Below are 12,651 nucleotides of genomic sequence, written 5' to 3'. Positions count from 1 at the left end.
TTTACTTGTCTCTCCAGGAGATAAAAACATTTAGAAAAATTAAATTTCATCAGGCAGTAAATACTATTAAATTTACAGAACCATAAAAGGAAACAGTGAATATATCTATTAATGATCAATTCCTCAGTTTACGGAAGATGCATAAAAAAATTACCTGAGAACAGGTACCTCTTGGCTTGGCTATGTTTCATCTTCCCCTTTTCATGTAACAGTTTTACAGCAGTCTTAAATATCTTCTTGATCTCATCTGATATCTCTTGCCAGGTCTTCTCATTCTCGGCATTGGCAGAAGGTTGCATCTTTAGAAAGGTGAAAATGAGATGTTAGTCTTAAATCATCAATAAAACTCAATATTTAAGAGGAAGAGAATCATTGTTATTTGAAAGTCTACCATGGGCCTTACCATGACAGGTGCTTAATGGATAGTATCTCATTTATTCTCCCTAGTACCCTGAAAGTGATGTGAACTCGCCCAAGTGACACAACGGTGTGAAGCCAAACAGGATTTGTTTGTTTGATTTTCTCAATATATTGTGTGTTTCACTCTTGAGTTTTGATTCAAATGTTGTAACAAAAATCATATCTTCAATACAGTTATAGGTCAGACTAGTCAAAAGGATGGTTTTTCCAGTAGTCATGTATGGATGTGAGAGTTGGACGATAAAGAAAGCTGAGCACCAAAGAATTAATGCTTTTGAACTGTGGTGTTGGAGAAGACTCTTGAGAGTCCCTTGGACTGCAAGGAGATCCAACCAGTCCATCCTAAAGGAGATCAGTCCTGAATATTCATCGGAAGGACTGATGCTGAAGCTGAAACTTCAATACTTTGGCCACCTGATGCAAAGAATTGACTCATTGGAAAAGACCCTGATGCTGGGAAAGATTGAAGGCAGGAGGAGAAGGGGACTACAGAGGATGAGATGGTTGGATGGCATCACTGACTCGACAGACGTGAGTTTGAGTAAGCTCTGGGAATTGGTAATGGATAGGGAAGCCTGGTGTGCTGCAGTCCATGGGGTCGAAAAGAGTTGGACACGACTGAGCAACTGAACTGACTGACTCATATGTTACTGTTTAATTGTCTTTAGTTGTTTCTTCCTCATTTTTTTTTTTTTTTATTCTCTAGGAAATAAAATAGGAGTGCCTACCAAGAAAGTAACATTTATAGAATCTTGCTGATAATCTTATTCAAACAATCATTTACTTAACAACAATTTATGCAGAAACATGGTTCAGTCAATAATTTAAACTTCCCTAGAGGCTCATAGTGGAGAAGGCGATGGCACCCCCCTCCAGTACTCTTGCCTGGAAAATCCCATGGGTGGAGGAGCCTGAAGGCTACAGTCCATGGGGTCGCAGAAGGTCAGACACGACTGAGCGACTTCACTTTCACATTTCACTTTCATGCATTGGAGAAGAAAATGGCAACCCACTCCAGTGTTCTTGCCTGGAGAATCCCAGGGATGGGGGAGCCTGGTGGGCTGACGTCTATGGGGTCATACAGAGTTAGACACAACTGAAGTGACTTAGCAGCAGCAGAGGTTTGAAGGAACAGCTAAAGCCAATTAAATATAGGTGTAACTTTTACAGCTTTGCAAAACTGGTTTATTGAGGTATCATGTTTTTTGATATCTACTTTACCAGCTACTGCCTTTACTCCTGGCATATTTACCTGGTGAATGGTTTGGGATTTACCCCAGTATTCTCCGTATTCTTCCAGATAATAACTTCAAAAAATACATTTGAGGAAGAAGAAGAATTGAGTAATCTGACATGATTTCATTTTGCATGGAGAAAATGCTTTCTGTTAAATGTCAGAATGGCCAAAACACAGGGATCTTAAATGAAGAGCTGTTGCTAACCCAGGGCTCTTCTTCTCTTGGATCTCCTGGGTACTGCATTATCAAGGATATTTTCTTTGGAAGAGGAATGGATATCTATGCCTTCTTTTCTTTTTAAAATTTTATTTTTTAATTTATTTGGCTGTGCAGTCTTTCTCTAGTTGTGGCAAGTGAAGGCTACTCTCTTATTTGCAATGGGTGGACTTCTCTTGTTGCGGAGCCTGGACTCTAGAATGTGGGCTCAGTAGTTGTGGTGCTTGGGCTTAGTTGCCCTGAAACATATGAAATCTTCCTGGACCAGCAATCAAACCCATGTCCCCTGCATTGGCAGGAGGATTCTTAACCACTAGACCATCAGGGAAGTCCTATGGCTTCTTTTCAACCTCTTTAAAAGGTCCAGGCAATAATTAGGCCCATCTGTTTTCTCCACCGCCTTCATTCAGTTTCAGGGGACACATGATGGATACATTTGGGAACAAAGTTGGAGAAGAGACAATGACACTTTCTATCACACTCAACTCAGTTTAGTTCAGTCGCTCAGTCATGTCCAGCTCTTTGCAGCCCCATGAATCACAGCACGCCCGGCCTCCCTGTCCATCATCAACTCCTGGAGTTCACCCACGCTCATGTCCATCGAGTCGGTGATGCTATCCAGCCATCTCATCCTCTGTCGTCCCTTCTCCTCGTGCCCCCAATCCCTCCCAGCATCAGGGTCTTTTCCAATGAGTCAACTCTTTGCATGTGGTGGCCAAAGTATTGGAGTTTCAGCTTTAGCATCAGTCCTTCCAATGAAAACCCAGTCTTCTCTAACACCACAGTTCAAAAGCATCATTTCTTCAGCGCTCAGCTTTCTTGACAGTCCAACTCTCACATCCATACATGACCACTGGAAAAACCAGAGCCTTGACTAGATGGACCTTTGTTGGCAAAGTAATGTCTCTGCTTTTGAATGTGCTATCTAGGTTGGTCATAACTTTCCTTCCAAGGAGTAAGCATCTTTTAATTTCATGGCTGCAATCACCATCTGCAGTGATTTTGGAGCCCCCAAAAATAAAGTCTGACACTGTTTCCACTGTTTCCCCATCTATTTCCCATGAAATGATGGGAACAGATGCCATGGTCTTAGTTTTCTGAATGTTGAGCTTTAAGCCAACTTTTTCACTCTCCCTTTCACTTTCATCAAGAGGCTTTTTAGTTCTTCTTCACTCATGTATGCCACAACCTCTCTGCAAGGTTCTACATAAGGCACAAGAAAATAAATTACCAGTGTATGAAATGTTAAAGGAACATACTGAATTAAAAGAAAACTTTTTTATAGAGACTATAAAAAATAACTTGGCAGATTTTTTAAAAGATTGCCTCCTCAAAAAAAATCTTTTACAAATTAAAAATATAACTGTTGAATTTGAAAACTCAATGCACAGAGGAGACACAGCTGAAGAAGAAATTTGGTAAACTGGGAAAAAGATCAAAAGTGACTTTCCATATAGCACAGAAAGATAAGGAAATTGATAATGTGAAAGATAATTAAGAGACATGGAGGATACAGATGCAAGCTATTGTATATGGGATGGATAAGCAACAAGGTCCTACTGCATAGCACAGGGAACTATATTCAGTATCCTGTGATAAACCATAATGGAAAAGAATATGAAAAAGAATGTATGTATATGTGTGTGTGTATATATATATATAGCAATTACTTTGCTGCTGCTGCTGCTGCTAAGTCGCTTCAGTCATGTCCGACTCTGTGCGATCCCATGGACTGCAGCCTACCAGGCTGCTCCACCCATGGGATTTTCCAGGCAAGAGTACTGGAGTTGGTTGCTATTGTCTTCTCCAAATCACTTTGCTATATAGCAGAAATTAACACAACACTGTGAATCGACTATAGTTCAATAAAATTTAAAAAATTAAAAAAAAGAGATACGGAGGATAGAGTGAGGCAATCTATTGTACATGCAACTGACGAGCTAAAAGGAAAGAAGGAATAGAGGAGAGACAGTATTTGATGAGATGATGGCTGAGAATTTTCTAAAACTGATAGAATATATGAATTCACAAATGTAGGAAGCACAACATATACCAATAGGAATATATATACATTACAGTGAGATGATAAAAATACACATTTTCAGATAAACAGAACTTATCACTCTTTTGGAACTTCCAAAAGATATACTTCAGGAAGAAGGAAATGACCCCAGAAGGAAAGTCTAAGATATCAAAAAAGAAAGGTGAATTTGGAAGATTTCTTAGGTTTGGATTTAGTTGTTAAAAGGAAATTTAGAGTCCAGGGCAGAATAACTTTCTGTCTCCTGTGCCTTTTCTGTGGAGAAAAACCACTCCTGTGTGATGTAAACAGTTTAAAAATGTAGAGAGAGAGACACACTTTGGAGAGAAAGATAACTTACTGCATTTGTATTGCTTTTCAGCATTTCTGATTTGGGTCTGAGGTAATAAGCGGCTGGCACCGAGTTCTCATCCCGACAGTACCACTCTTCCAGTAACTTGGTGTCCAGCTTCGCCTCTATGGCAGCATCCAAGATCATTTCAAACTCTGAGGCTTCAACTTCTCCGGGGATTCGGATGTTCCCATATTTCTCACCTAATAGTCCCTGTGTGTCACCAAGAGAATTCAGTTTAGTGTATCAGCAAGAAAGTCTGTTTTAGTGTTCACGTCATATGACCACTCAATATGTATTAATGAATAGATAACAAGATACTTTATTCCATCACAGTGGATATGTTTGCACATGGATTATTTTGTAAGTAAAATTAGACCATTTATATTGTAGTGTAATAAATTCACATACTGAGATTGCATATTGGACAAATCCAAACTACAGAATTTTGTAACAAAGAAATTTCCCCAGAGTTTACATAATATAACAAAAGTTACCTATTTTGAGAATTTTGGTTGGTTCATGACAAAGAAAAATGATGTGTTGGACTCTATGAAATATCAAACATATAAACTCACAAACAAACAAAAATTGCTTTGTATAGAGTTAATAGTTTGATTCTAAGCCCCAGATTTACACAGCTACAAAGAAAGAAGTATGAAATCACTGAGTATGACAGATCCCTCTGGTAACTGAAAAAAATTAAAAATATAAACAAGATATCATTTTGTCCCTATTAAACTGGCAAAGGAAAATGTGCTCAGTGTTATGTGGACATATGAGAAAATGCCTCTGTAGAGCTGATGGGTATGTAAATTGATCCAATATTTCTTTGAAGGGTATTCTGATAATACATACGAAAAGACTTAAAATACATGACTTTTGGCAATTTTTCTTCTGGAAATCTGTCTTTAGAAAATAAGGATAAAAAAAAAAAAAAAGAAAATAAGGATGTACATAACGACTTATCAGCATATTTATGCTGAACCTGTTTGAACAGAAAGGAGTTGAACCTAAGTGTCCAGCAAGTGGGAACACTTGAATACATTTAAACATAATTTGGTATCTCTATTCAAAGGATGTACCAAATTATGTTTTAGAACTCTATTGCTGCACAAAGATTTTTATAATCTATTAAGTAAAAAGGTGAGTTACAAAACAGTGTGTATAAGATGAATCTGATATTGTATATACATTATATATATATATATATATATATATATATGAGAAAGAGATCATATATATGTACAGATATAAACATAACATATACACATAGAGATTTTATAAGAATACACAGCAAGGTTACCAAGGGCTACTTTTCACTGAATGGTTTTAAATTTATTTTGATTGTTTTATGAATTTATTGCTTTTGTATTAAAATTTTTTTTACAATACAAAATGTATTATTTTGTAGTGAGAAAAACTACAGATATTTAAATTTTTTACACCTGATGATTCTGTCTATACTCCTCGTGGAGCAACACTTTCAAAGGCTCCTCTAGGTGTTTGCTTAAGCCCATGGTTCTCAAAATGTCCTCAGAGCAGCACCATCTGTGTTATCTGGGAATTTGGTAGGCATGCAAGTTCTCAAGGCCCATCTCAGACCTCCTGAATCAGAAACTCTGCTGATATAGCTGAGTTTAATCTGTGTTTTAGCGAGCCCTCCAGGTGTCTGAACCACTGGTGTAAACTGTCAAAAATATTAGCTTACATGGCACCTGGCGTTTCAATTAATCTTCAGTGTCTTATCTCGTAGAAATAGAAGGAATATACAGAACTCTAACATAGATCTATACTATCCAAGGCATGTTGGTCCGCTTTATAATATCCATAGGAAGATTTCTGTTTAATTTGTGGCCATCTTCATCCTTTCTTCCTGTTGACTAGCACCTTTGCCATAAGCTTCCACTACTGGAAGTCTACCCACTGGAAGGTGAATTGTGGTTTGGCTTCCTTGGGAGCATTTCTTACTATCTCTGCAACCCAGAATTTTCTTTTCATCTCAGACAGGCAGGTGGGAGAAGAAAAGTCCTGGATAGACCTGTTTCCTACATAAATTCATGACCTAAACTGTAATATAAGATGATAAACCTCATGAGGGCAGAGACCAGAGCTTTTTATTCCTAGCACATAGAAGTATTAAAAAGCATATTTATTGACTACTTGAACAAACCAAGACAGAGAAAGATATCCTTGGAGTTTGTTCTGTTCTTATTTGAAACTTCATCTTTTGTGTAAAGATAGTATTTCAGCTCTCAGCAGGTAAAGTAACAATTTGGGAAAGTACCAGTTTTGTCAGCAAACTTCACTTCAATCCTGAACACCAATTAAGAGCACTTTTATTTGAATCTGCATTTGTTTAGGGCTATTCATGACAACAGGCTGTATGTAACAAAAATAACGCCATTTAGACTTGTTTTTCACTTAACAATTCCTCTTCTAAAATCCCTTGTGTTAAACTTGGCTAAATGAGCAGGCATGACCTCTCATTCTACCACAGATACAGGCAGAGATGATCCTTTTATGGGGAGCCAGCCTGGTGAATGGACTACCCTGGTGGCTCAGATGGTAAAGAATCCACCTGCAATGCTGGTTCGTCCCCTGGGTTGGGAAGATCCCCTGGAGGAGGGCATGGCAACTCACTCCAGTATTCTTGCCTGGACAATCTCCACGGACAGAGGAGCCTGGTGGGCTGCAGGCTATGGGGTCACAAAGAGTCAGACATGACTGAGTGACTAAGCGCAGCACAGCACAGTCTGGTGAGTATCCTATTCCTCTTGGGTAATTCTGGATAAGGATAGTCAGGATCTTCAGTCAGAAATATCTGTTGTGAAGAGTGAGGTGTTTGTGTTGGGAGAGTTAGCTGCAAACTTACCTAGGCAAGGGAGGGACTAAGTGGACTTCTAAACAGTAGGGGTAGGACTTTTTGGAAGAATTCTCAAAGCAAACAATGGAGTTTGGTCATTGGATGAAAGACTTGGTAAACAACCAGAACATTAAATATGGGGTTTAGTAATTGACAATTCTTTAGCCAGCAACCAGTGAAGCCTAAGAATATGATGGACTCAGCAACCAAGATCCAGGGAAATACCAGCTGGATTTCAGGCATGAAGTAGGAAAGGGGACATAATAGCGACTAGTGAAATAAGATCATGTCCCAGGGAAGGACCATCATCTCTATATTATCAATTTATTGTTGGTTCTTCATCTTCTCTCTGCTCTAAATAAGGCTGGTCACAGAGTCTAGGCCAGGATCAAATCTATGGATCAGTTTCTGAAACATGCTTCATGATGACATGCACCACATCACCCAGGGGGTTTGTTAGCAGGTTACAAGATGCCGTCTCAGACCTAAGGACCACTGGGCTTGGGGAACCTAGAAATCTGGATTTTAAAATGTGGTTACAAATGAATCTATTGATTTCTCAATAGACTTTAAGGACCACTTGCTGTGGGCAATGCATATGTGGTCTCATGAGTAATGGTTCACAAGCACCAAAGGGACAAGACAGGGAACACAGCAGATCATTACAAAATAAATAGAAGGCTATTTAAAAATAATTATTTGAGTTGAACAGCTGGCACCAAAGACTAACATTATTTGATCAATATAGTAAGGTAAAATATTCCTTCAGTTCAGTTCAGTTCAGTTCAGTTCAATCGCTCAGTCGTGTCCGACTCTTTGTGACCCCATGAATCGCAGCACACCAGGCCTCCCTGTCCGTCACCAACTCCCAGAGTTCACTTAAACTCACATCCATCGAGTCAGTGATGCCATCCAGCCATCTCATCCTCTGTCGTCCCCTTCTCCTCCTTCCCCCACTCCCTCCCAGCATCAGAGTCTTTTCCACTGAGTCAACTCTTTGCATGAGGTGGCCAAAGTACTGGAGTTTCAGCTTCAGCATCATTCCCTCCAAAGAAATCCCAGGGAGATTACTAAAGAAGAAAAAAATATCCTTATCCCATTGAAATAGCAAATTATATTGAGCGCCTGCTATATATAAAGTGCTAACACAGAACTTCAGAAAAGTAATAATGTGAGATAGGCTTAGAGTTACTTATTGGATTGTTCTCCCCAAGTCTTTGCCTTCTCTCTATTGATTCTTCCTTTGGGTAGAATGCTCATAAATCATGAAGCAGTTACTTTTCAGGAGTCCCAAATAGGATTCTGTCTCAGTATTATCTCACTATTTGAAAAATGGCAAAAAGAGAAACAGTAAAAAGGGAATTTGCTACCACACTTTTCGGGAAGACTTTTTGGGGTTCTATGTGGCTACAGTTGGAGAAGGCAATGGTACCCCACCCCAGTACTCTTGCCTGGAAAATCCCATGGATGGAGGAGCCTGGTAGGCTGCAGACCATGGGGTCACGAAGAGTCGGACACGACTGAGCGACTTCACTTTCACTTTTCCCTTTCATGTACTGGAGAAGGAAATGGCAACCCACTCCAGTGCTCTTGCCGGGAGAATCCCAGGGATGGGGGAGCCTGGTGGGCCGCCGTCTATGGGGTCACACAGAGTTGGACGCGACTGAAGCGACTTAGCAGCAGTGACTACAGTTACAAGGTAACACACACAGCATACCTGTATCTGTCAGGAATGGCAACAGTCAATTTAGAGGAAGATACAGTCCAACTCAGTTACAAAGTTCAGCTTCCATGGCCAATGGTTCAGAGCAGGGGTAGAGATTCAGGGCTAAGTCTAAAATGCTAACAATAAAAGTGGCAGTGGCAAGACGGAGGTCCAGTCTTGGTTTCCTAATCAGACTGTTCCTTAGCCCTGTAGCCATGGAGAGTAGACATGCCGTAGGGATGACCCTACAGCAGCTGTAGAAACTATGCCCAAGAAAGCATTATTCTGTTCACTGTCAGTAGACTATTCACTCCCATAACAGAAGAAGAGTCAGATTTTCTACATCTTTCTGACCCCAATTTTCAAGAGGGTAATTTTTTGCTTGGTTAAACCAGTCTTTGGAGAAGGCAATGGCAAGCCACTCCAGTACTCTTGCCTAGAAAATCCCATGGATGGAGGAGCCTGGTGGGCTACAGTCCATGGGGTCGCCACGAGTCGGTCGCGACTGAGTGACTTCACTTTCACTTTTCACTTTCACGCAATGGAAAAGGAAATGGCAACCCACTCCAGTGTTCTTGCCTGGAGAATCCCAAGGACGGCAGAGCCTGGTGGGCTGCCGTCTATGGGGTTGCACAGAGTTGGACACGACTGAAGCAACTTAGCAGCAGCAGCAGCAGCAAACCAGTCTTGAGAGAACGGAGAAGTTAAATGTAAAAGAACTCTCTACTCTTTGTCATCCTTGCCTTCCTATGTGCTGAAATGGATACATCTAAGCCACTGCTTAGAGGAGTTCTCTTTTCTTTTGCACAAATAGCTTGGGTAAACCAGTTTTTGGAGAAATCTGATGAATAGTTGAGACCTATTGAAGAAAGTAGGGAAAATCACTAGACCATTCAGGTATGACCTAAATCAAATCCCTTATGATTATACAGTGGAAGTGAGAAATAGATTTAAGGGCCTAGATCTGATAGATAGAGTGCCTGATGAACTATGGAATGAGGTTTGTGACATTGTACAGGAGACAGGGAGCAAGACCATCCCCATGGAAAAGAAATGCAAAAAAGCAAAATGGCTGTCTGGGGAGGCCTTACAAATAGCTGTGAAAAGAAGAGAAGCAAAAAGCAATGGAGAAAAGGAAAGATATAAGCATCTGAATGCAGAGTTCCAAAGAATAGCAAGAAGAGATAAGAAAGCCTTCTTCAGCGATCAATGCAAAGAAATAGAGGAAAACAACAGAATGGGAAAGACTAGAGATCTCTTCAAGAAAATTAGAGATACCAAGGGAATATTTCATGCAAAGATGGGCTCGATAAAGGACAGAAATGGTATGGACCTAACAGAAGCAGAAGATATTCAGAAGAGGTGGCAAGAATACACAGAAGAACTGTACAAAAAAGATCTTCACGACCCAGATAATCATGATGGTGTGATTACTGACCTAGAGCCAGACATCCTGGAATGTGAAGTCAAGTGGGCCTTAGAAAGCATCACTAGGAACAAAGCTAGTGGAAGTGATGGAATTCCAGTTGAGCTATTTCAAATCCTGAAAGATGATGCTATGAAGGTGCTGCACTCAATATGCCAGCAAATTTGGAAAACTCAGCAGTGGCCACAGGACTGGAAAAGGTCAGTTTTCATTCCAATCCCAAAGAAAGGCAATGTCAAAGAATGCTCAAACTACTGCACAATTGCACTCATCTCACACGCTAGTAAAGTAATGCTCACAATTCTCCAAGCCAGGCCTCAGCAATATGTGAACCGTGAACTTCCTGATGTTCAAGCTGGTTTTAGAAAAGGTAGAAGAACCAGAGATCAAATTGCCAACATCCACTGGGTCATGGAAAAAGCAAGAGAGTTCCAGAAAAACATCTACTTCTGCTTTACTGACTATGCCAGAGCCTTTGACTGTGTGATCACAATAAACTGTGGGAAATTCTGAAAGAGATGGGAATACCAGACCACATGACCTGCCTCTTGAGAAATCTGTATGCTGGTCAGGAAGCAACAGTTAGAACTGGACATGGAACAATAGACTGGTTCCAAATAGGAAAAGGAGTACGTCAAGGCTGCATATTGTCTAGACTGGTTCCAAATAGGAAAAGGAGTACGTCAAGGCTGCATATTGTCACCCTGCTTATTTAACTTATATGCAGAGTACATCATGAGAAACGCTGGACTGGTAGAAACACAAGCTGGAATCAAGATTGCCGGGAGAGATATCAATAACCTCAGATATGCAGATGATACCAACCTTATGGCAGAAAATGAAGAGGAACTAAAAAGCCTCTTGATGAAAGTGAAGGAGGAGAGTGAAAAAGTTGACTTAAAGCTCAACATTCAGAAAACGAAGATCATGGCATCTGGTCCCATCACTTCATGGGCAATAGATGGGGAAACAGTGGAAAGAGTGTCAGACTTTATTTTTCTGGGCTCCAAAATCACTGCAGATGGTGACTGCAGCCATGAAATTAAAAGACGCTTACTCCCTGGAAGGAAAGTTATGACCAACCTAGATAGCATATTGAAAAGCAGAGACATTACTTTGCCAACAAAGGTCCATCTAGTCAAGGCTATGGTTTTTCCAGTGGTCATGTATGGATGTGAGAGTTGGACTGTGAAGAAGGCTGAGCGCTGAAGAATCGATGCTTTTGAACTGTGGTGTTGGAGAAGACTCTTGAGAGTCCCTTGGACTACAAGGAGATCCAACCAGTCCATTCTGAAGGAGATCAACCCTGGGATTTCTTTGGAAGGAATGATGCTGAAGCTGAAACTCCAGTACTTTGGCCACCTCATGCGAAGAGTTGACTCATTGGAAAAGACTCTGATGCTGGGAGGGATTGGGGGCAGGAGGAGAAGGGGACGACAGAGGATGAGATGGCTGGATGGCATCACTGACTCGATGGACGTGAGTCTGAGTGAACTCTGGGAGCTGGTGATGGACAGGGAGGCCTGGCGTGGGGTGATTCGTGGGGTCACAGTTGGACATGACTGAGTAACTGAACTGAACTGAACTGATATTTGATATTGCATCGAGGTCCATATATATTAGTTATATCATTGCTCAGTCTGCCTGCATGACCCTGAATTAAAGAAATGCATATGGCTGAAATAATTTTCAACTTTTCATTGAGTTGTTTGAATATTCTGTCAATATACACATGAACATAAGTTTATGGGATTTCTCCTGAGTCTGGAAATTCATAATTGCCTCTCCCATTCACCTAATCAAATGGCCCATCTTGAAACACTGAAGATGTCTAATATTAGGTAGGAAGCAACAATCCAAATGAGTCCTTAAATACAACCTGGGAATTAAGCCCAAATGATTGAAAAGTCTAAGAAAAACTTCTAGTGTAGTTTCTGTATATAAAATTCTAGAATAAGAAATACTTCTAGAGGCTTTGGAACTAGATAGAGGTGTTTGCACAATATTGTAAATGTACTAATGCCACAGAATTGTTCACTTTACAGTGGTTAATTCTATGTGATATGAATTTCACGTCAATTTTTTTTAAAAGAAATAGTTTTTGAGCTATTGATTTCCTTGCAACTGAGAACTTAAGTGTAAAAGGACTCTCTACTCTTTGTATCATCTTTTCCTTCCTTATGCTGATATGGATATGTCTAAGCCACTGCTTTCAAAGGCTTAGGGATAACATTTTCTTTCCCCTCAATTGATTTTTCTTTTCCTTTGCACAAGCATTGATTTTTTTTGATTTGTCCTTGTCCTCTCCCATTCCCCCCCAAGTTCTTTATGTGTGGTTAGTTCTGCCTGGGTGTGCAATTGAGAATCTTTGAAGTCTGAGTCTGATGCCATGCAGTTTTTCTTGCAGC

At 40.2% G+C, this 12,651-nt stretch overlaps 1 protein-coding gene across 1 annotated transcript in view; it reads right to left on the bottom strand.

Annotated features, from left to right (window-relative positions):
• Nucleotides 1-12,651, bottom strand: part of NWD2 (NACHT and WD repeat domain containing 2) — a 242,161-nt gene that overhangs the window by 14,176 nt on the left and 215,334 nt on the right. Inside the window, exons 4-5 of the mRNA XM_027544238.1 lie at nucleotides 4,256-4,459; nucleotides 155-299 (exon numbers count right to left, since the gene is read on the bottom strand). Of these exons, the coding sequence (XP_027400039.1) occupies nucleotides 155-299; nucleotides 4,256-4,459 (349 nt within the window). The remainder of the gene's footprint in view (nucleotides 1-154; nucleotides 300-4,255; nucleotides 4,460-12,651) is intronic.

The sequence above is a fragment of the Bos indicus x Bos taurus genome, chromosome 6, assembly GCF_003369695.1.
Source record: "Bos indicus x Bos taurus breed Angus x Brahman F1 hybrid chromosome 6, Bos_hybrid_MaternalHap_v2.0, whole genome shotgun sequence".
NCBI lineage: Eukaryota > Metazoa > Chordata > Mammalia > Artiodactyla > Bovidae > Bos > Bos indicus x Bos taurus.
Note: the sequence above shows the minus strand (reverse complement) of the source record. Positions and strands in the feature narration are given on the sequence as shown.